We start from the raw sequence: 19,648 nt of genomic DNA on the forward strand, positions 1-19,648 counted from the left end.
AGCAGACAAGAAGGTGTCTTATATTCAGACATCTTTTAGCACACAAAGCTCCGAACAGCAGCCAGATTGAGTTTGAAGGATGTGTAGTTTTTGAATGATAACTTCAGGACTTGGAGCCTCAGAGTATCTGCTCATAAAAACAAAGAAATAAAACATCATCGTTCGGCTGAATGGAAACCTCCGACAGTCCTTCGACTCAGCGGCGGTAAGAGCTTTAAGTCTCTGAAACATCCCGTTCAGTTTGATTTAAAGAATCCTGGTTGTTTTATTTTGAAGGTGCACGTCAGATGTTGATGTTGGAGGAAGAATAACAATCTTTAAAACATGTCAGACTTAAAGCTGTGTGTTTGAACTTCCTGACGTCGTTGCCTCTACATCTTGCTTGTGTTGTTCTTACTCTCTGGTGTTCATTACTTTGGATGAAAGAGTCTGATGAATGAAATGTAGAATTGTAGAGATATGTATGTAGACTATTAAGCACACATCATTTTTCATTTAAAGGATTAAAGGTAAATTGTTTGATATCCCAAGAAGTATTTTAGAAACATCCTGAGGACACCTCTTTTGATTTTTACATAATCAGAGTCGAGCCCACAGACGGACTGACACTGTGATCAAAGAGTCTGCTCGCTCCTCACAGTCTGAACTGTTTGAAAGGATCGAGATAGCAAAAGTAATTTTTAATCAAACCTTTATTTATTGTTGGATGGACTTGGAGGTTTCCAACGCCGTTGATTCCCCCCCCCCCTCTCTAGAGTGGATGCTCACTCAGGTCACCATGTGGTGGACTCTGAAGCTTCAGTGTTTATCCAGCTCTGCATGGGTCTGTAAACCTTTCTGTGTTCTAACCTCTCTCCATTTTTCAAAAGCATCTCCAATATTGATCCTAGTTTGAGCACGTTTCTGCTCGTGGAGCTTATTAGAAACATGCAGAGGCTTTTTAGGTCGGGTACAATCACTTCTATCTGAACCACTTCTCTTGACCGCTTCCATCACTGCAACACCTGTTGACCTGATAACTGCTCTCATATCTGACAAACTGAGGGGCGTCCAAAACGGCCGTGTGGGGGGGGCCTTAAAACAGTGATGATTAAAAGTCGTAAACACATTTTCAGGACGTTGACTTCCATTATGTAGCGTGAGTGCATAAAATTTATTTGTTTGAGATAAAATCAGATTTCACTGATTCAAATCTTCTGTGAGCAGGAAAGCCAAACTCATGTTCGGCCTGAAAGTGAAGAAGAAGAAGAAAGCAAACAAAGACCTGGTCCTGGCAAACAAGGGAGCTGTGGGTAAGGCCTGGAAAACAAACAACACACACACACACACACACACACACACACACACACACACACGCACGCAGACTTTCCCTTGTCAAACAGTTCCAACTTAAATACATGAACATGACTTACAGTAATTATGAGTCCTTCAGGTTTTAAAGAACAACACAGAACATGATCATCACTCATCACACGACGGCAATATATTTATTTATACAACATTCTTCAAAAGTTCCTTGGAAATCTTTTTCATGACAATGTTTCTGCAGCAGACCGGGTGTGGGATTGTAGAGCAGGGTTATATTAGTTTGAATTTAGTTGTTCTTTGACTTTGTGAAGGAGTAGAGGATCTACTCCGAGCTCGCCCTGAATGTCTGAACTCCTCACCCGATCTCTGAGTCAAGACATCCACAATGAATTTACTGGTGTTTACCAATAATGAAAGCTCATGGACAGTCAGTCATGTAAGATAACATTTAGGGAGCTTTAAAGTCTTTCGATGTGATTTTTCACACTTAAATGTAGAAATCAAGTATCTCCTCTGAAAATAACTCTGTGAGTCATGACTGTCTACAATGGGTGTAACACCCGAGTCCCACTGTCTGTGATGTTTTCAGAGTTTTCAGAGTCCTATCTTCACTTTGTTTACATCGCCCGGACGGCCGGCTGACTCCTCCCCTCGTGTATAAAAGTTGTTTAATTGAGGGACTAGAGAAAAGAAGAATAACATACTGTACTCACTGCTTAACTGTGTTTCTAGATCACGCTCATTTCAGGTAAATTTACATGCAGTGTGAAGATACCAGCAGAATAAAGATCGCTAGCATTAGCATGCTAACACAACAATGCAGCGCCAGTTGTTTTGGTTTCATGCTGGTGCTCAAGGGCGACATCTGCTGGATCAAAACATCACATATAAAGCCTTTAAACTGTATCGTTTATTTCACTAATAAAGACAGTCAACGTGTCACCTGACCTTTGGATCAAGCTTTAGTGTGTGTGTGTGTGTGTGTGTGTGTGTGTGTGTGTGTGTGTGTGTGTATGTGTGTGTGTGTGTGTGTGTGTGTGTGTGTGTGTGTGTGTGTGTGTGTGTGTGTGTGTGTGTGTGTGTGTTTGTGTAGACAGTGAAGCGGAGGCGCTGACTGAAGAATCGTCCCTGCTAGAAGGAGACAACATCGAGGAACAACCAGGACCCTCTGAAATCAGAACCAGAATCAAACCCGACACTAAGAGGTATGACATGACGCGCTGCACATCTCTCATGAAGCACGTCAGTTTGTCTTTGTGACGATGACCACCAACAGGAATACTGCTCGGAGACAGAACGTCAGATTGTCCCTCAAAGTAGCATCACAGTGGGACCAGCGTCTATCTATCTCGAGCTTATAAAGTGGTGATTGTAAAGTTGTTTATTTCTGTGTAACCATGTTAAGAAACTGACAGTGCAACATCTCACAGGGCCAAACTGAAAACTCGCATCCAGCAGAGTGAAGGGAAACCACAGAGCTTTCAGGTAACCACGACAAACAGGACACACGACACATTACGGTAAACAATGATGTACTCGATGATGATAGTTTGGGGACCATCGGTTGTTGCTCTCTGTCTTTCTCGTAGATCGCCGTCAACATCACAGAGGCGAGGCAGCTGGTGGGAGAAAACATTGACCCCAGTGTGGTGATTGAGATCGGTGATGAAAAGAAACAGACGTCGGTTAAGGAAGGAACCAACGCTCCTTTTTTCAATGAGGTACGAAACTATAAGAAGCTTCTATGTCTCAGTCTTAAAGATGGAGTCAGTAGAAATGTTTGTAAACTTTCAAACTGGGCTCCTCCTCCTGGGCTCATGACCCCCAAAAGCCCCGCCCCCTGCAGGACGTAGTGTGTACGTTTACTGCTTGTACCTACACTGCAAGCTAACGCACGCTAGCACAAGCTAACCGCCGGTGTTTGTCCCCTTCCTGTCCAACAGGAAGTAGATCAACTCCACGTCCAACACAAGGTTCACCCTCGTTTTAGAACGATCTTTATCCACTTGGTGTTTCTCCTCACTCTCATTATATTTTCTCTTCTTTGATGCTACGTCCACGTCCGTCATATTCACCGCTTTGAATCTCGTCCAATCACTGAATTGTATCCACTCCTAAACTCACCTGCTGCGCTGTCATTGGCTGGAGGAAACACACCAGCTCCGCCCACAAACGTCCCGAGTCAACCGTCACAAATCAGAACAGTAAAATCCAGTGAGAGGACAGAGTCTCTGCAGACACAGTCACCACCACACATGTACGGAGGCCCAGAGGGGACAATGGAGCAGCTTCACTTTAGGAGAAGTCTGGATTTTATTTTGAAGGAGGAAGCTGCCGACTCCATCTTTAAAGTGTATAATGAATCTTTGAATGGTCTCTAATTCATTCCTTGTTTTTACTCCCTTCAGTATTTTGTTTTTGACTTCTTTGCACACAAGGAAGTGTTTTTCGACAAAGTCATCAAGCTAACGGTGAGTATAAAACAAACAATAACAAAATCAGGGATTTCTGACAAAAGTTTTTTGTTTAATTTCAAACATTGTAAAACATCAAATCAGAAAGCCTTCACACTGCAGTGATCCTGGTTGTAGACGACTCTATGCAGATGGTGCTGTCATTTTCTCTTCTGAAGAACCGATCAGTTAGTTTTGTGAAGTTACATGTTTTGGGCCTTTTTGCCTTTATTGTTTTGGACAGCTGAAGAAAGGCAGGAGAGACTGAGGGAAGACAAGTAGTAGCCTGTTGGAGTTATTAGCTTTGCTTTGGACTCAAGATGGTTTTTCTTTCTCTCTTCAGGTGATTCACTCGAAAATGTTGAGAAGTTTCTGCATTGGGTCCTTCCAGCTGGACGTGTGGACCGTCTACAAACAGCCAGGTAGCGCATCTCTTTCTAAGGTGTCTCTTAAAGTACCTAGAGAAGTGGTAGCCTTCTAAAGCAAATGTATGCTTTAACATGCTTTATTCACTTAACCCGAATAAGCTTTGAGGATTATACAAAAGCTTTTAAGATATAAAGCTACCAGTTGTGATAGGTTTGGGATAATGCCTTACAAAAGAGAAAGTTGATAATGATTCTACAATGTGCAGACACGATTTCCTATTTAATCCGCCTTTACACCCAGTGAACACCCTATTCTCTTTCTCACTCCCACAGGTCACCAGTTCATCAATAAGTGGGCGATGCTGAACAATCCAGGTGACATCAGCACTGGGGTCAAAGGTTATGTGAAGTGTGATATCAGTGTCTCCGCCAAAGGTGATGCCATGCAACCGGGACAGAAAGCAAGCGATGCTGACGAGCAGATAGACAAGTACAAAACCCTTTTCTGTTTGATCATAGATGAACAAGCTAATCCTGCTTTATCTAAATGGTTTGTTTTCCTGGTCAAGGTTACAGAAACAGAAACAAAACAGAAAGACGTGACCTCACTTGCTCCCACTGACTCGCTCAAGTTAAAAGATCTATAAAATAATCTAAATTTGTGGCTTACATTTGAACAGATTGCTTTAAAACCTTATAGACGTTAAAAAGTTGATGATATAGGGGGCTGGTGGCACAGTGGTTAGTGTGCGAACCCCATATGTGGAGGCTGTAGTCCTCCAGAAGGGCGGCCCCGGGTTTGGGTTCGACCTCTGGCTCCTTACCCACAATCTCTCTCTCTGTCTCTCTCTCTCTCTCTTCCTGATTTCCAGCTCTGTCCACTGCCCCATCTCTCCAATGAAGGCATAAAAAGCACATAAATACATCTTTAAAAAATAAAAGGTTCATGTTATTCAGATTTATTGAGTTTTAATAAAAGCTGTGATACTTGCATCTCTTTATATGCAGATGATACTCTGCTGTTTTAAGCTAATATTGACCGATAAATCCCTAGTATCTTTAAAGCACATCCTTTTTTGTGAATACTTTACCATTTTCTTACTTTTATATGATTGTCGTAATTTTGGGCACTTTTGAGCTGTAGCCATGGAGATGTATTACAATGTAAAGTAAAGAAAACTGCACACTCATGGAGTCTTAATTGGGTATTCAAGTTTTTGCAAGTTGTTGCTGATACTTATTTGTGTATTGCTGTTTGACCTTTTCCTCAGAAACCTGCTGATACCAGAGGGTTTCCCATCCGAGCGACCCTGGGCTCGTTTCTACGTGAAGGTGTACAGAGCTGAAGGCCTTCCTCGGAACAACTCCAGCATCATGGCCAACGTCACCAAGGCTTTCATCGGGGACAACACCGCGCTCATAGACCCATATGTGGTGGTCAGCTTCTTCAAACGAGTGGTGGGTTATAGTAGACTTTAAACCAACGATAATTCAAAATACGCTGCAGTAAAATCAGATGCTCTGAATCATCTCACAGAAACGTTTGAACAGTTGGATTATTTTGAATGTTCAGACACTGAGGTGTGACGATTCACACGCACGTGTACACCTGAGAGAGGGCGCCCTTGAACCGTGGATACAAAATAAATATGAATCTGTATGCGAGATGCATAACAGACAATATAAACTCAGTTACATTGAGCGCTATGCGTCCTCTTTAGGATTCTTTCTCCTAATCTGTCCTATCTGTCCACTCAGGGTCGGACGTCCACTCAGAAGTCCACAGCAGATCCAGTGTGGAACGAGCAGATCGTCTTCACCGAGATGTTCCCCCCGCTGTGTCAGAGACTGAAGATCCAGGTCTGTGAGAGGGAAAGGAAGGACATCCTGCACATGTGTCTTTTATTTACACTTACAAAGCAATAAGGAAACAAAGTCTAAATGTAACAGAGGTCTGTCTTCTGTCTCCTCATAGGTCTGGGATGAGGGGAGCATGAGCGACGTCGCAATAGGAACCCATTACTTTGACTTGAGACGCATCTCCAATGAACAGGACGGGGACAGAGGTAAAGAGAGAGTAAGGCGGGGGGGCAGAGGTTGAGTTGGGGGGGAGGGGAAGGTGGGAAAGAGAAAGAGTTTTTGGAGATGAGATATCTGAGGAAGGAATCAAAGGAAAAGTAAAGAGTGATCATTTCAGGAGTTGGTCGTCTGCTCTGAGTGACTTTCTTGTTCTCTCTTTCTCAAGGCTTTTTACCAACTTTTGGTCCCGCTTGGATCAACCTGTACGGCTCTGCTCGCAACTTTTCAATCGGCGACGACACAGTGGAGCTGAATGAGGGCATCGGAGAGGGTGTGTCCTACAGGTCAATGTTTACAAAGTTTTTTTAATCACCTTTTTTTTTCAATCAACTGTTTGAATATACCTCACCAACAACAAGCCATCCAATCCCTGCTGCTCTCAGGGGCCGTGTCTACATGGAGCTGACGGTGGAGATCCTATCAGGTGGGACAGGCTCGGAGTCCAAACTGAGCAAATTGGTCAAGTCAGTGAAGGATCCCAAAGCAGGAAAAGCAGGAGGGAAGGATGGAAAGACGGCTGCAGGAGGAGGAGCGGGAGGAGCAGCAGGAGGAGCAGCAGATGATGACAAAGGGAAGACTGTGGCAGCAGAGGTGATGCCTGTGGAAGCTCCTCCTGAGGTGAGAAACTCACTTTGTGGTTCCACAATTCACAACAGCACGAAGTTGCATGCTCCTTTTAAAGCTAACATTTGACGTTGTATCCAGATGAAGGCAGAAAACCAGGAACGATTCATTCTGTTCGGGGCGGTGTTTGAAGCCACCTTGATCGACAGGAAGATCGGAGACAGACCAATCAGCTTTGAGTTCTCCATGGGTGAGTCTGCAAATAAATGCTTTTCACTAATCATCAACATTTAAGTCCAAAAGTCACAGAACAGACTGTTGTGTTGTAAGAATCAGAATACATTTAGAAGTGTCTGTGTTACTTTATTTATCCTGAATTATTGTTTTATTTCTCTGGTCTTTTTGTCAAATTAAAATAAAGTAGTAGTAGAAGTAGTTTACAGATTCCAATCAGGACTAACTTTGATCACTTCCTTTCCCCTCTCAGGTAACTTTGGGAATATCTTGGAGCCTTCTGCTGCGCCCGCCCCGAGTCCTTCTGTCAGTCGGAGGAGAAGCCCCAGAAGTCCCAGAGCGCTGGACGTCCCAGACAGCGGTAACCTGCTCGGCACCTCTCCTCGCAGCTCCTCCCCATCCTCCCCTCTTTTACCCCGAGAAGTCAAAGAAGACCCCCCCTTGACCTCCAAGTCCACCACGCCTCCAGAGAAACCGCTAATCGTGGACGGAAACAAGTTGAGTGTGAAAGATGTCGGCTGTTTTTCTCTCTATGTTGTGTATAAATGATTGACATAATCTGAGGGACTGTGGCACGTCAGCCGATGTTTATGTTTAATGCTGGATGTCCAAACTAAAAGTGGTCTGCAGGGGGCGCTAAACGGCTTGTTCTGCAAATCACGCCATTGTTCCCCGATCTGAAACCAAGAATTTCACCAGACTGCTTCAAGCCTCCATGTAAGCCGCTGAAACCTCTTACATAGGCTCTCTTATCCCAGCACTGGAGAGCAGCCCTCCCCTGGCAGCCCTGCAGCATTTTTCTTCCAAAGAGCTGGCCAATCAGAAAAAATGGGGGCACATGGCCAATGTCAGATAAATAAAGAGGATTTTTCAAGATGCTTGAAAACATTCTCTTGCCTGCTTCCATCACTGCAACACCTGTTGTTTTGACCTGGTAGCTTCAGTGTTTCTCCAGCTCTGCATGGGTCTGTAAACCTTTCTGTGTTCTAACCTCTCTCCATTTTTCAAAAGCATCTCCAATATTGATCCTAGTTTGAGCACGTTTCTGCTCGTGGAGCTTATTAGAAACATGCAGAGGCTTTTTAGGTCGGGTACAATCACTTCTATCTGAACCACTTCTCTTGACCGCTTCCATCGCTGCAACACCTGTTGACCTGATAACTGCTCTCATATCTGGCAAACCGAGGGGTGTCCAAAACGGCCGTGTGTCTTAAAAGCGCCTACCTTCTCTGGTCCAAACAAATCCAGAGCATTCAGGAGCAGAATCTAAACTTCTCTGTGTCTAACTGTTTATATATATGTGTTTATAGATACTACATGTATCTTCCTCTGGAGAAGCAGAAGCCTTGTATCAATGTGCTCGGTCAGTGGGATGACAGGACCTACCGACTGTACAACTCCAACATGCTGGAGAACATCGCTGTCCTGTTTGTATGTACACGCTGACACATGCACCACATGTTCTACTCATCAAACTGTTTATCTGAATGTCAGCGGCTTGATTTACGCTCTTTCCCTTTGTGTCATTTAGGAGGAGGGCGTGGCCAGTGCAGCCGAGCTACACAAGAAGTCAGATCCAGGGGCGGAGCCAATGCTCAAAATCGTCCTCAAAGAGTTTTGTATGGACGCGAGGTAATCACACAATCAAATCCCAAGCACTTATAGACCGCTACTGTCTCCCAGAAACACCTGAGGAAAAGTTTTGACAGACTTTTTTCAACTTTTAAGGAACTTTTGAGTATTTAATGACGCCCCTTTTTCTGAGGGGTTTAAAATGGCCGTGTGGGGGCGTGTCTTAAAAGCGCCTACCTTCTCTGGTCCAAACAAATCCAGAGCATTCAGGAGCAGAATCTAAAGTTAGAAGGAGGACATACTGGCTGCTGCATTGTTGTCAGAGAAGCCAGCACTTCAACATAGCATGTTTCCTTAATGATCAGAGAGTAAGATACCTTTATCATCTCACTCTCTACACAGCTCACTGATTGGACCTTTAAGGTTTTGCTATAAAAAAAACAGCCACAGTGGTTTTGTTGACTTGGACTCGTTTTCTTCTGCAGGAGTTTCATCACAGCAGCCGAGGCCAAGCTGAAGGCTGAGCTGAAGTCGAGCTTCCTCACGCAGCTGGACAAGAAACGCCTCACCATGTGTAAACAGGAACTGGTGGGAAAATCTGACAAACACAGAAACACACACTGAAAACAATTCCTCATTTATAAAACGCTCAGTGTTTGTGTTGAAGTAATCTGTGACTCTGTCTCTGTTGCACATTTAGGACAAACATATTCAGAATTTTAAAATCCTAATAAACAAGAGGTTCAGGTTTAACAGTTATTTTTCCTTATATTCTCCTCTCCTGCTCCTTTTCTTTAAAGATAAAGATAAAGATAAACTTTATTGATCCCCGTGGGGGAAATTTGTGCATTACAGCAGCTCCAGAAAACAGGGGATGGGAATATACTTATTAAAAATAAAAATAGAAGTTAAAATCAAATCAAACATATTTACATCTTTACAGCAAAGATGTTTCATGTTAAAGCTTTTTGAGTGTTTTCACAACGTGTAATTGCTTCTGCTTAATAATAAATCTTAATTTGTTAACTTGCCAGTTACATAAGAGAACTCTATCAAGATTTGTCTGTTTATTTGTGGGTTAAGACGTGCAGTAGATAATTACATTTATTCGTCTTTTTGACAACAAGCGCTGCTCTTTGGTTGGCAAACGTGAGGAGTTAACACAAGTGTTCTACATGATGGACTTTGGGGTGAGCTGTTGAGATGAAGTGTGAAAATAATGTGTGTTTTATGTGTTTCAGGAGAGTATGATAGGAGATGCTCAGAGCCTGGGAGACAGGAAGAGAAAAGTGGGCGGAGTGAAAGAAACGCTGCAGAATGCAACGAAACTCACACAGAAACTACGCTTTCTTGTGGTGGAGGTACAATACTCACTCTGTTTCTGTGTGTGTTCCATTTCCATCCTGATGGTTACCTACCTGTCTTGAACACCTGTGCATGGTTTTTTTGCAGCCTCAGCACACAGTTCCAGACCTCTTTGTGTGGCTGCTGAGCAACAACAAGCGTGTTGCATACGCTCGGGTCCGAGCCAGAGACCTGCTGTTCTCCAGTGACCAGGAGGCCCGGGGAGTCCACTGTGGCAAGATCATCACACTGTTTCTGAAGGTAACCCACCCCCCCACACACACACAGATCTTAACTTAGACGTCGTTCTCTGCAGGAATGTTGGCAGAGAGAAAACTGGCCGGTGTGTTTGTGTGTTCAGCCTCCAGGGAAGCGTGTTGCAGGCTTGTCAGTCCAAGCCAAGCTGGATGTGTTTCTGTGGTTTGGAAAATATGCCGACTCAATCCACATGCTGGATGACCTACCTGCAGGGTTCCATCCTGCCACAGGGGGAGCCGACGCCAGCAACCCTCCAAAACGCCTTGTCAGCGCAGGTAAGAGAAGAAGAAGACAGTTTCTCCATTTTTTTTTTAAAGATTTTGCAACTTGTGTTACTGTTTTTGTTCTGCTCATCCCCGATTATAAACTCTCAAGATGTTCAAACTAAATGTGGGCAAAGTTTCAGATCATGAGGTAAACGTGTGTTGGAGTAATCCCAGGATGAGTCTGCAGGGGGCGCTAAACGCCTTGTTCTGTAAATCATGCCATAGCTCCCCGATATGAAACCAAGAATTTCCCCAGACGGCTTCAAGCCTCTGAAACCTCTTACAGAGACTCTCTTCTCCCAGCTCTGGAGAGAAGCCCTCCCCTAGCAGCCCTGCAGTGTTTGGCCCCTCCAGAAGGCTTCCAGAGAGCCGGCCAATCAGAAGAGAGTGGGCACGTGGGGAGGGGGGGCTTTAAAGAAACAGCAGTAGAAACGAACAGTTTGAGGCCGAGGCTGAAATGAGGGTTTTGATAAAAGAGTTTCGGTCTGCAGTTCGGCCTCTGGCTCTTAGATTTACAGAATCATTTGACTCAAACTGACCTCCATGTTTTATTTGTGTCTCCAGAGCAACATCAGTTCCAACTGAGGTGTCACATGTATCAGGCTCGTGGGCTGATTGCTGCCGACAACAGCGGCCTGTCGGACCCTTTTGCCCGAGTCACCTTTCTGTCTCAGAGCCAAACCACCAACGTAAGTGTGTTAACGCACAGCTGTGATCCCAGGATGCTTTTCTTTATGTTTCTTTATTCCCTCTACAGAGGCAACTACATGTGGCCAAAGCCAAAGTCACATCTTGAAATATCATATCCTATCATATCGTAATGTATCCTATCGTACAGTATCAGAACATGCTCTCATTGTATCTGGTCATACTGTGTCAGATCGTCTAGCTGCCTGGGTTTGATATTTGCTGTCTAAACTTGTCGATAAATTACTTAAATAATAATTGTTTAGAAATAAAATATTAAATCAAAATGTGATAACGTCTTGAACATGTAAGACATAATATTTTTGTATTATTGTATTGGGAAACAACATTTCCATTCTGCAGCTCTAGATGGTTTTGTACCTTTAAATAAATGTTGTATGTCTTTATGTGTGCTCATCGTAATCGGGCAAGTCTGTGTTACTTTAAGATCATCAGTCAGACTCTCAGTCCAACATGGAATCAGTGTTTGCCGATGAGCCGCCTGCAGCTCAGCGGAGATCTTCAGCACATCAAGGAGGAGCCGCCACGTATTCTCATCGAGGTGTATGACGACGACGCTCTGGTAATACTACGTACACGTGTAGAATGTAAAAACTTTGAATTGAACTCTTCACCTATCCTCTCCATCCTCCGGCTGTTGGCAGGGTAAAGCCGAGTATCTGGGAGCCACGGTGGCGGTGCCTGAAATCCGGCTAAACTCTGAACCCTACACGCCTCCAACCCTCCAGTACAGCCCGCTGCACTGCGGCAGCCAATCAGGAGGAGACCTGCTGGCTGCTTTTGAACTTCTGCAGGTCTGTACTGCAAACTCCGTTTAATAACCTACAAATCTACATTTCATTTATCTGACGCTTTTATCCAACGCCACGAACATCAAAGAGTAAGAACAACACGAGCAAGGAGAAAGAAAGGAGGAGACAACGACAGGAAGTTAAAACTTAGAGCTTTAAGTCCAATCAGACACACGTGCTGACAGGAAGTGACCAGAGGCAGAGCAAAGGTGCTGACAGGAAGTGACCAGAGGAGCTGACAGGAAGTGACCAGAGACAGAGCCCTTTTTGAAATAATTAAAGTTAATATATTGTCATCATCAACAACATTGACAGCTGCTCTTGAGAGTTCTAATTAGCATCATAACCATCCTAAATAACATCATCATCATCATCATTAAGTTAGTAGGTATTCATGAAAGAGCTGGGTCTTTAGCTTTTTCTTAAAGGTGCAGAGGGACTCTGCAGATCACATGGAGTTTGGAAGTTTGTTCCACCACCGGGGGGCGACAGAGGAGAAGAGTCTAGTCAGAGACTTAGGACCCTGTTGTGAAGGTTGGATCAGACGCCTTTCATTGGCAGAGTGTAGTGGGGGGGAGGGAGTGTAGACCTGGATCAGAGAGTTAAAGTAAGGAGGAGACGTTTCTGTTCTGTTTTGTAAGCGAGCAGCAGAGTTTTAAATTTGATGCGAGCAGTAACTGGGAGCCAGAGGAGGGAGATGAAAAGAGGAGTGACATGTGCTGGTTTGGGGAGGTTGAAGACGAGTCTTGCTGCTGAGCTTTGGATCATCTGCAGGAATTTGATAGTGCAGGAAGACCTGCCAGTAAGGAGTCCCACCTGATGCAGGATTTTACAAAATGATGAAGAGCTTATGATGTAGAATGTAGCTCAATATAATAAAGAAGTGTCCTCGTGATGACTGTTTAGATCCCAGAGTCTGGAGAGCAGAGTCTGCCGGCGTTGGAGGAACAAGAAGGAGGAATCTACACAGTTCCTGCAAACATCAGACCTGTTCTCAGCACCTACAGGCTCGAGGTTTGCCTCTCTGTTTCTGTGTCTTTTAGTACATGCAAACTAATTTTTTAACACAGAAACTATAAATACTTGTAAATGGGTTAGCCAACTGCTAACATTTCTGTTTCTGCACTTTGATTACTGACCTTGGGTGTGTGTTTTTCTTCCACCAGGTGTTGTTCTGGGGTCTGAGGGAGCTGAAGAAGGTTCAGCTCCTGTCTGTTGATCGCCCTCAGGTACACTCACACAAACATAACATGTTTGTTACAAGCTGTGGCTTTGAAACCACCGTCTTATTTGAAACCATTCAAAATGCTGCACGATTAGACTTTTATTTAACTCGTTAGATTATTTTCTAAACACGTCCTGAGTGAAAGAATGAGGACAGAGATACAGTCTTGAGTTGGGAACGACCCTGCGATTGTCGGTGAAGAGGAATCGGCCTGATTATCCAGCAGTCTGAGTCGGGCTTTAGAGGAGATGATCTGTTTTTAATCCCCTCCTCTGTCTGTGTCCAGGTGTTTATAGAGTGTGCAGGTAAAACTCTACGTTCGTCAGTCATTCAGAAGTATAAGTCCAACCCAAACTTCCCCATGCTGGTGGACGCCATAGAGCTGGTAAGAAACAATGATCCATGTAGACTCACTGCTCCTCATTTGAAGACATGCATGTGTTTTGTGCCGACAGTTTGGGGTCTAGAATCTGCACCTTTATTTAAAGATCCAGGAAACAGCTTCTCCTCTTTCCTTCCGTCTTTCAGGAATTACCAGATAACGAGCTCCTCCATCCTCCTCTCAGTATCACTGCTGTGGACTGGAGGGCGTTCGGGCGCAGCACGTTGGTTGGAAACCACATCATCAACAACCTTAAGGCCTTCAAATACGTCCCGCCCCCGGCCCTGCCTGCTCCGGTGCAGGTACCCAAACAACGCACGATCTCGTACACACCGGAACTCCATCTGGCGCCCGAGCCACAGCAAACAGAGGGTAATATCTCAACATGTCTGAACTAACTCTACGCTCAGTTTGTGATGAGATTGATTAATCCTCCAGTTTAGAAGCCTCTGCTGTCTCTCATCCAATAGGACCTTCCCAGCTCTCTGTAGAGCCTGGTTCCACTGTGCAGGATATCCTGATCACTGTGGAGGATGAAGCTCCGCCTCCAGCCCCGCGCACCCTGAAGAAAGAAGTAAAGAAAAAGGTGCTGAACCATTTAGGAGAAAAACAACTCTAGTCTTTTCTGTTCTCTGAACCACTCTCTGAATTGTTTTTTACACGTTTTACTTTCTCAATCCAGGATGGAAAGACAAAAAGCAGTCGACGCTCCACCAAGCGCAGGAAGCGGACAGTTGCAGACGAATCAGCGGAAAGTGTCATCGACTGGTGGTCCAAGTACTACGCGTCCGTGGAGAAAGAGGTAGCACTGATCGTTGAGCTTTACTGCGATTCAAATCGACATGAAAAGTTTTAAAAATATGGAAAAGAGAACGTGTGTTTGTGTTTCAGTCCAAACAGAAGGATGGATCTCTATTCCCCCAGGTGTTTGAAAAAGGTAAGAAAACCTCTAAGGGGGGCGTTTCACCTCCCTCAGGCAAGAGGAACGAGCCCTGTGATTGGCTGTGTGTTTCGTTGAATTCAGTGGTTAAAGTGTCTCCTTGTTGAACTGGCCAGGAGTTTTGTCAGCAGCAGACACAAACATTTGTGGACTTGATGGTAAACATAACGGAGCATTTAGGGGATAAAGATCCAACGTTTTCACAAAGAATTTTGATGAGACCAAACTAAGAGCAATAATATTAGAAACATGTCTTTTCTAGGTCGATTCCTCTGACCTGCAGGATGTGTAACTGTTTCCTTGTAATCTCCTATATTTTAACCTTTGTGGTGATATATTAATTTGGGTTCATGGCTTTATGTTGCTGCCCCCAAGTGGCCAAAAAAAGCAAGTGCAACCAAAACAATGTGCTCCCCCCTCAATCTTTAAGATGCATGCTTCTATCACCACTGATTCTGTTGATTTAGATCTGCTATAAATGTTGATGGAAGCATTATTCCATAACTCCTCCCCTGACACACACACACTCCTTGTTGTTCGTTGCAGCTTCAGTGTTCGGCGGCTTGCTCAGCGATGGAGTAGACTCTCTGGGTAAGGACACAGACCTGGGGCTAAGAGTGGTGTTATTAAGACCAGAGAAGTGGTTACAGGCTTTTTAAAATTTCTTCAAATGACCTTCTGCTTTGTAACTCCTTTCCTGACCGCTCGAGGCTCTGGGAACTGACTATCTTTATTTATTTATTTTAGATGCATGCAAACAGTTCAGTTGTTGGCTTATTAATGTGTTGCAGGTTTGATGTACTGGACGTTTGTTTCTGTTGCTGCATGATCTGCATCGCAGCTTCCACTGTGACCCTCCAGTTTCTGCTTTTATTTACAAGTTTAGCAGCGCGACTAAAAATGTGGATCTGTGTGTTGCTTCCTGGTGAGATGTAGGGGCATGGCTTAAAGGAGATCTATTCTGTGGATCCATCTTTAAATACATTGATATAATGTCACAAACTAAACCTTGGCTCAGTTATTGGTGTAATCCCCGGACTTGGTTTCCTGCTGCTCTGGAGGAGAACTTGGCAAGACTTGGCCAGAACCAGACGTTCAGCCGACGTATCACAAAAAACTTCTACCAGATACGATGTGGTATAAAACTACGCATCTGGTGGAATATGGTCAGAGCAGCACATGGAGCAGAGTAGTAGGACAAGCCCACACTGACAGCTCTTTCAAGGACACAGCCACCTGAAAGCGCACTAAAACTTTCCCTTCGATTGCAAACCGAGCTGGCCAATCAGAGGAGAATGGGCACACAGGGAGGGGGGGCTCTTAAAGAGACAGTAGCTGAAATGAAGCGTTTCAGGCATTTTACTCAGGGATTTTACTGACACCAGTATCAGATAAATGAGGAGGTTTTTGATTTATAAATCTCACAACGCTGCTCAACAGGAGTCCCAGACTGACATCACTAGTGAGGATGAAAACGACTTTAAGGGACTAAAGAAAAAACCAGCTGACTGAATCTAGTTTGCTGCTGTTTGGCTGTACTGTCTGTAAATCAACATCAATATTTTAACTTTCTTTTAGAGTTCCAGCTCTGTGTCACTGAAACATGTCTCGTTTGTTTGTTTCCCTCAGTCAGCCAATCAGATGCAGACAAGAAGAAGAAGCAGCAGAAAGGAAAAACAACGTTGGATCCCAAACTTGGCGTTCCAGCTAAATTAGCCACGCTAAAGGTGCTCCGTTCTCAAACAGTGGATACTTAGCATACATACTCAGCACACACATACCGACTCTCATGAAGCTGTGTTTCAGAATTTATTCTCATAGCGTCTCATCTGAACACATTTCTGTCGTTCAAACATATTAGCCGTTTCATGCATGAATTATAAAACCAGACGTTACTCCACATCAGTTATTTTCTGCAAAGTCTCAGTGGTGATATAAACTGTCGATGAAGTATAGCAAGCAATGCATGATGTGAAACTTAGTGGACAGGAGATCAATCATGATTTTCTCCAGAAAAAAAGTTTGTTAGTTGATGTTTAGAAACATTATCACCTGCAAAGCTCTTCTAGAAAAACAGGATTTGGAGCCAACGTGCCATCGGGTACAGGTCAGGACCGGCCGGCTTTTTCTGGGCCTGATCTAAGCTCTAACAGCTGGTCACTGCACTACTTTTCTAGTATTTGTTTACAGTGCAACATCTCATCTGCAGATTTGCACCTTCATCTTACTACAGTTGTCCTTAAAGGTGAAAACTCCACTAGCTCCAGAAGTTTAGCTTCTGTAAGTTCTCAAACAGAGCTGGATGAGATGGTGAGATGATATTAACGTGTTGTTTACAGTTTGCACTAGATGATAGAAAACACAACACACTGCTCCTTTAATGCTCCAGAAAGCTTTGCAGGAAACATTTGATCCTGCCACTGATATGTCAGAGGATTTTTGTCTGATGGATAAATCTCTGATGATCTCTCTGCAGCTGTTCAACAAAGAGCTGGAAGCCGAGTTTGGAGGTTTTGATGATTGGGTGAAAACGTACGACCTCTTCAGAGGGAAAGCCAATGAGGAGGAGGGATCGACTGATGAGAGATTCGTCGGCAAATTTAAGGTTGTGGCGCTTTGCTGAAATGTCTTCTGTGTTAAACAATAAAATGATTCATTGTTTTAAAGATGAATTGAATCTGCTGTGTTGTTCTCTGCAGGGGAAATTCTGCCTCTACAAACTGACTGAGAGTGACGATGAGGACTGGGAGGACGCCGCGGACTCTGGGCACTTAAGAGTCAACACCGGGATCCCTCTAAACGGCCCGGTCCAAGTCCTGATACGGGTTTACATCGTCTCAGTGAGTCTGTTTTAAAGATTTAATGTGATCTTCTTCAGATCAGGAAAGTCAAAAAGCAGCAACTTAGAGCAACTTTTATTTGATGACAAATCCTGACAAAGTATGATTAAAACTCTTAGCATCAAAACTTACTTTGATTCCTCGATTTTAGCAGAATGTCCATATTTCTATAATGTTGCAAGTGAAGAGGCAAAACAACAACACACAAAGTGATGAAGTAAACATCCAGAAACAAAAAAGGAGAATCTGAAATAGTCCTGATTTAGTTTAGTTTAGTTTAATCGTTTATTTGAATCAGGGACAGTGTACAAAAAAAACATTATTCTCAGAAGAGAAGAGATGCTTTGTACCAGATTTAGCTAGCTTGCTAATTTCCATCTGTTGTCCCTGGGCAGATGAAGGCAAGAGTAAAATGATGAACCTGGAGATGGTTATAGTTGCTCCTGTTGTGGATAAGGATAGAAAATAAGGGAATTAAACGTGCAATATACACAACTGAGTTTGATATCATCTGTCCTTCCCTCTCTGCAGGCGTCCAACCTGCACCCGGCTGACCCCGACGGGAAGGCTGACCCTTACATCGTCCTTCGCCTCGGCAAGAACGAAATCAAAGACCGAGACAACTACATCCCAAAGCAGCTCAATCCCGTGTTTGGAAGGTACGCAGCTAGCTCACTGCAGCTTCAAAGCTGACACAGAAAATGTCTAAAGATGTTTTTAATGTTTAATCTACTTCTTCCAGATCATTTGAGTTTCACGCCACCTTTCCGAAGGAGTCTCTGTTGTCGGTGGTGATCTACGACTATGACTTGGTGGGAGGGGACGACCTGATCGGAGAGACTCGCATCGACTTGGAGAACCGCTTCTACAGCCGCCACAGAGCGACCTGCGGACTCCCCATGGAGTACAGCCTGTAAGCCATGTGACCAGCGTTCAGGTGGTCGTGATGCAGACGTCTTTTTATGAGCTACAAAAACAAACAACAACAACTGATTATTGTTCTGTCGAGTTATTTTAAACACCTGAAGCTGTCGCGCGGTAGGTGAGTGTAGCGAGGAGGTTAACGAGTATTTCACAGCAAGATTCTTAAAGATTGAAGCATTCAACTAATAAAAGAAAACAGGGTGAGATCAACACTTCTGAGGGCTCGATCACACCGAGAAACACGACTAGGCACCGCCTGAGTGCATCATGGGAAAGAACAGCTGGGAGCGCCTAAAAGACCGGGGAAAAATGTATTCCAGCAAACGTAGAGCTCTCACTTTGCATCTAGACGAGTCCAGGAGATACAGCCTCCTACTTGATTTGATTGGCTGCTTCGGCCAAAAGTGACATTACTGAACGCTGCGGCTATTAACCTGAAAAAACGTTATAACTTTTATGCACGCCTAAAAACCGCTCGAAAAACATGAGACGAGCACCTGGCGAGCTCGCTGCACCAGAGGAAAACAATGAATGTTCTGGCGGCGCTGCGTTAGCGAGGTGTCTCTGTGTGATCGGGCCCCTTACACGTGTACTGGACAAAATCAGCTAAGAGAGAAGATCTACTTTGGCCACAGGGGGAGCCAAAGTCAACAGAAACTGAATGTTCTTATCAGGAGCTTTAAGGGTGAAAGTTTATTTTCAGATGCTAAAATAACTCTAAAAAAAAGGAGGGAAGGCTGCATTTAAACTGTGTTTATCATCTACTCACAGAAGTCTCTCCTTCTCTTCACTGTTACGTCTGTGTGTGTGTTAGCGATGGTTACAACGCCTGGAGAGACTGTCTGAAGCCCTCAGAGCTGCTGTCAAAGCTGTGCATAGAGAACGGCGTGGACGGTCCTCATTTCAGACCCGGACGCATCACTCTGGCCGACAAAGTGTTTGCAGGGAAGACGCTCTTCATGAATGAAGGTGAAACATTTAATGTGCTCTATTTCTCTACATCAGGTGAATGTTTAGAGTCCGATATGTGCCTTATTGTGATCCTGAACCTAAACGGTGCACATGGCAGTCCTGTGACGTGTGTGATGTCATAATAACTGTGAGGTGTGCTCGTGTCTCAGACCAGCCGGTGGAGTCCTACGAACACTTGTCCCTGAAGATCCTTCACCGCTGGTCAGAGATTCCAGCTGTGGGGTGTAAACTGGTTCCTGAACACATCGAGACCAGGACTCTTTTCAACAAGGCCCGGCCCGGCATGGACCAGGTACTTCATACAAAGTGCAACGTTCTCGACTGTTTCCTCGAAGAACAAACAGGAGCATGCATTCATGCTTTTAATTTTTTCTTTTAAAACGCCCAAAATTAAATCTTTAAAGGTCCCATATTCTGTAA

General features: G+C 44.2%; 1 protein-coding gene across 3 annotated transcripts in view; it reads left to right on the forward strand.

Annotated features, from left to right (window-relative positions):
- fer1l6 (fer-1 like family member 6) overlaps positions 1 to 19,648 on the forward strand; it is a 23,901-nt gene continuing 4,253 nt past the window's right edge. Inside the window, exons 1-39 of one of the 3 annotated variants that reach the window (XM_065962425.1) lie at positions 1 to 205; positions 1,207 to 1,292; positions 2,402 to 2,513; positions 2,739 to 2,793; positions 2,898 to 3,029; positions 3,717 to 3,779; positions 4,105 to 4,183; positions 4,463 to 4,619; positions 5,401 to 5,587; positions 5,888 to 5,989; positions 6,105 to 6,195; positions 6,375 to 6,492; positions 6,592 to 6,826; positions 6,914 to 7,022; positions 7,260 to 7,503; positions 8,317 to 8,437; positions 8,538 to 8,638; positions 9,064 to 9,166; positions 9,820 to 9,939; positions 10,031 to 10,183; positions 10,284 to 10,455; positions 11,011 to 11,135; positions 11,582 to 11,716; positions 11,799 to 11,948; positions 12,852 to 12,959; positions 13,112 to 13,174; positions 13,457 to 13,555; positions 13,699 to 13,924; positions 14,023 to 14,138; positions 14,235 to 14,354; positions 14,444 to 14,489; positions 15,039 to 15,083; positions 16,122 to 16,219; positions 16,969 to 17,097; positions 17,192 to 17,332; positions 17,864 to 17,991; positions 18,075 to 18,245; positions 19,071 to 19,225; positions 19,378 to 19,520. In XM_065962425.1, coding sequence (XP_065818497.1) covers positions 171 to 205; positions 1,207 to 1,292; positions 2,402 to 2,513; positions 2,739 to 2,793; positions 2,898 to 3,029; positions 3,717 to 3,779; positions 4,105 to 4,183; positions 4,463 to 4,619; positions 5,401 to 5,587; positions 5,888 to 5,989; positions 6,105 to 6,195; positions 6,375 to 6,492; positions 6,592 to 6,826; positions 6,914 to 7,022; positions 7,260 to 7,503; positions 8,317 to 8,437; positions 8,538 to 8,638; positions 9,064 to 9,166; positions 9,820 to 9,939; positions 10,031 to 10,183; positions 10,284 to 10,455; positions 11,011 to 11,135; positions 11,582 to 11,716; positions 11,799 to 11,948; positions 12,852 to 12,959; positions 13,112 to 13,174; positions 13,457 to 13,555; positions 13,699 to 13,924; positions 14,023 to 14,138; positions 14,235 to 14,354; positions 14,444 to 14,489; positions 15,039 to 15,083; positions 16,122 to 16,219; positions 16,969 to 17,097; positions 17,192 to 17,332; positions 17,864 to 17,991; positions 18,075 to 18,245; positions 19,071 to 19,225; positions 19,378 to 19,520 — 4,773 coding nt within the window. In that variant the 5' untranslated portion in view covers positions 1 to 170. Of the gene's footprint in view, positions 206 to 1,206; positions 1,293 to 2,401; positions 2,514 to 2,738; positions 2,794 to 2,897; positions 3,030 to 3,716; positions 3,780 to 4,104; positions 4,184 to 4,462; positions 4,620 to 5,400; positions 5,588 to 5,887; positions 5,990 to 6,104; positions 6,196 to 6,374; positions 6,493 to 6,591; positions 6,827 to 6,913; positions 7,023 to 7,259; positions 7,504 to 8,316; positions 8,438 to 8,537; positions 8,639 to 9,063; positions 9,167 to 9,819; positions 9,940 to 10,030; positions 10,184 to 10,283; positions 10,456 to 11,010; positions 11,136 to 11,581; positions 11,717 to 11,798; positions 11,949 to 12,851; positions 12,960 to 13,111; positions 13,175 to 13,456; positions 13,556 to 13,698; positions 13,925 to 13,995; positions 14,139 to 14,234; positions 14,355 to 14,443; positions 14,490 to 15,038; positions 15,084 to 16,121; positions 16,220 to 16,968; positions 17,098 to 17,191; positions 17,333 to 17,863; positions 17,992 to 18,074; positions 18,246 to 19,070; positions 19,226 to 19,377; positions 19,521 to 19,648 lie in introns of all 3 variants that reach the window. The other 2 variants (XM_065962424.1, XM_065962426.1) reach the window with 2 other exon arrangements.

The sequence above is a fragment of the Labrus bergylta genome, chromosome 13 (assembly GCF_963930695.1).
Source record: "Labrus bergylta chromosome 13, fLabBer1.1, whole genome shotgun sequence".
Taxonomy (NCBI): Eukaryota; Metazoa; Chordata; class Actinopteri; order Labriformes; family Labridae; genus Labrus; species Labrus bergylta.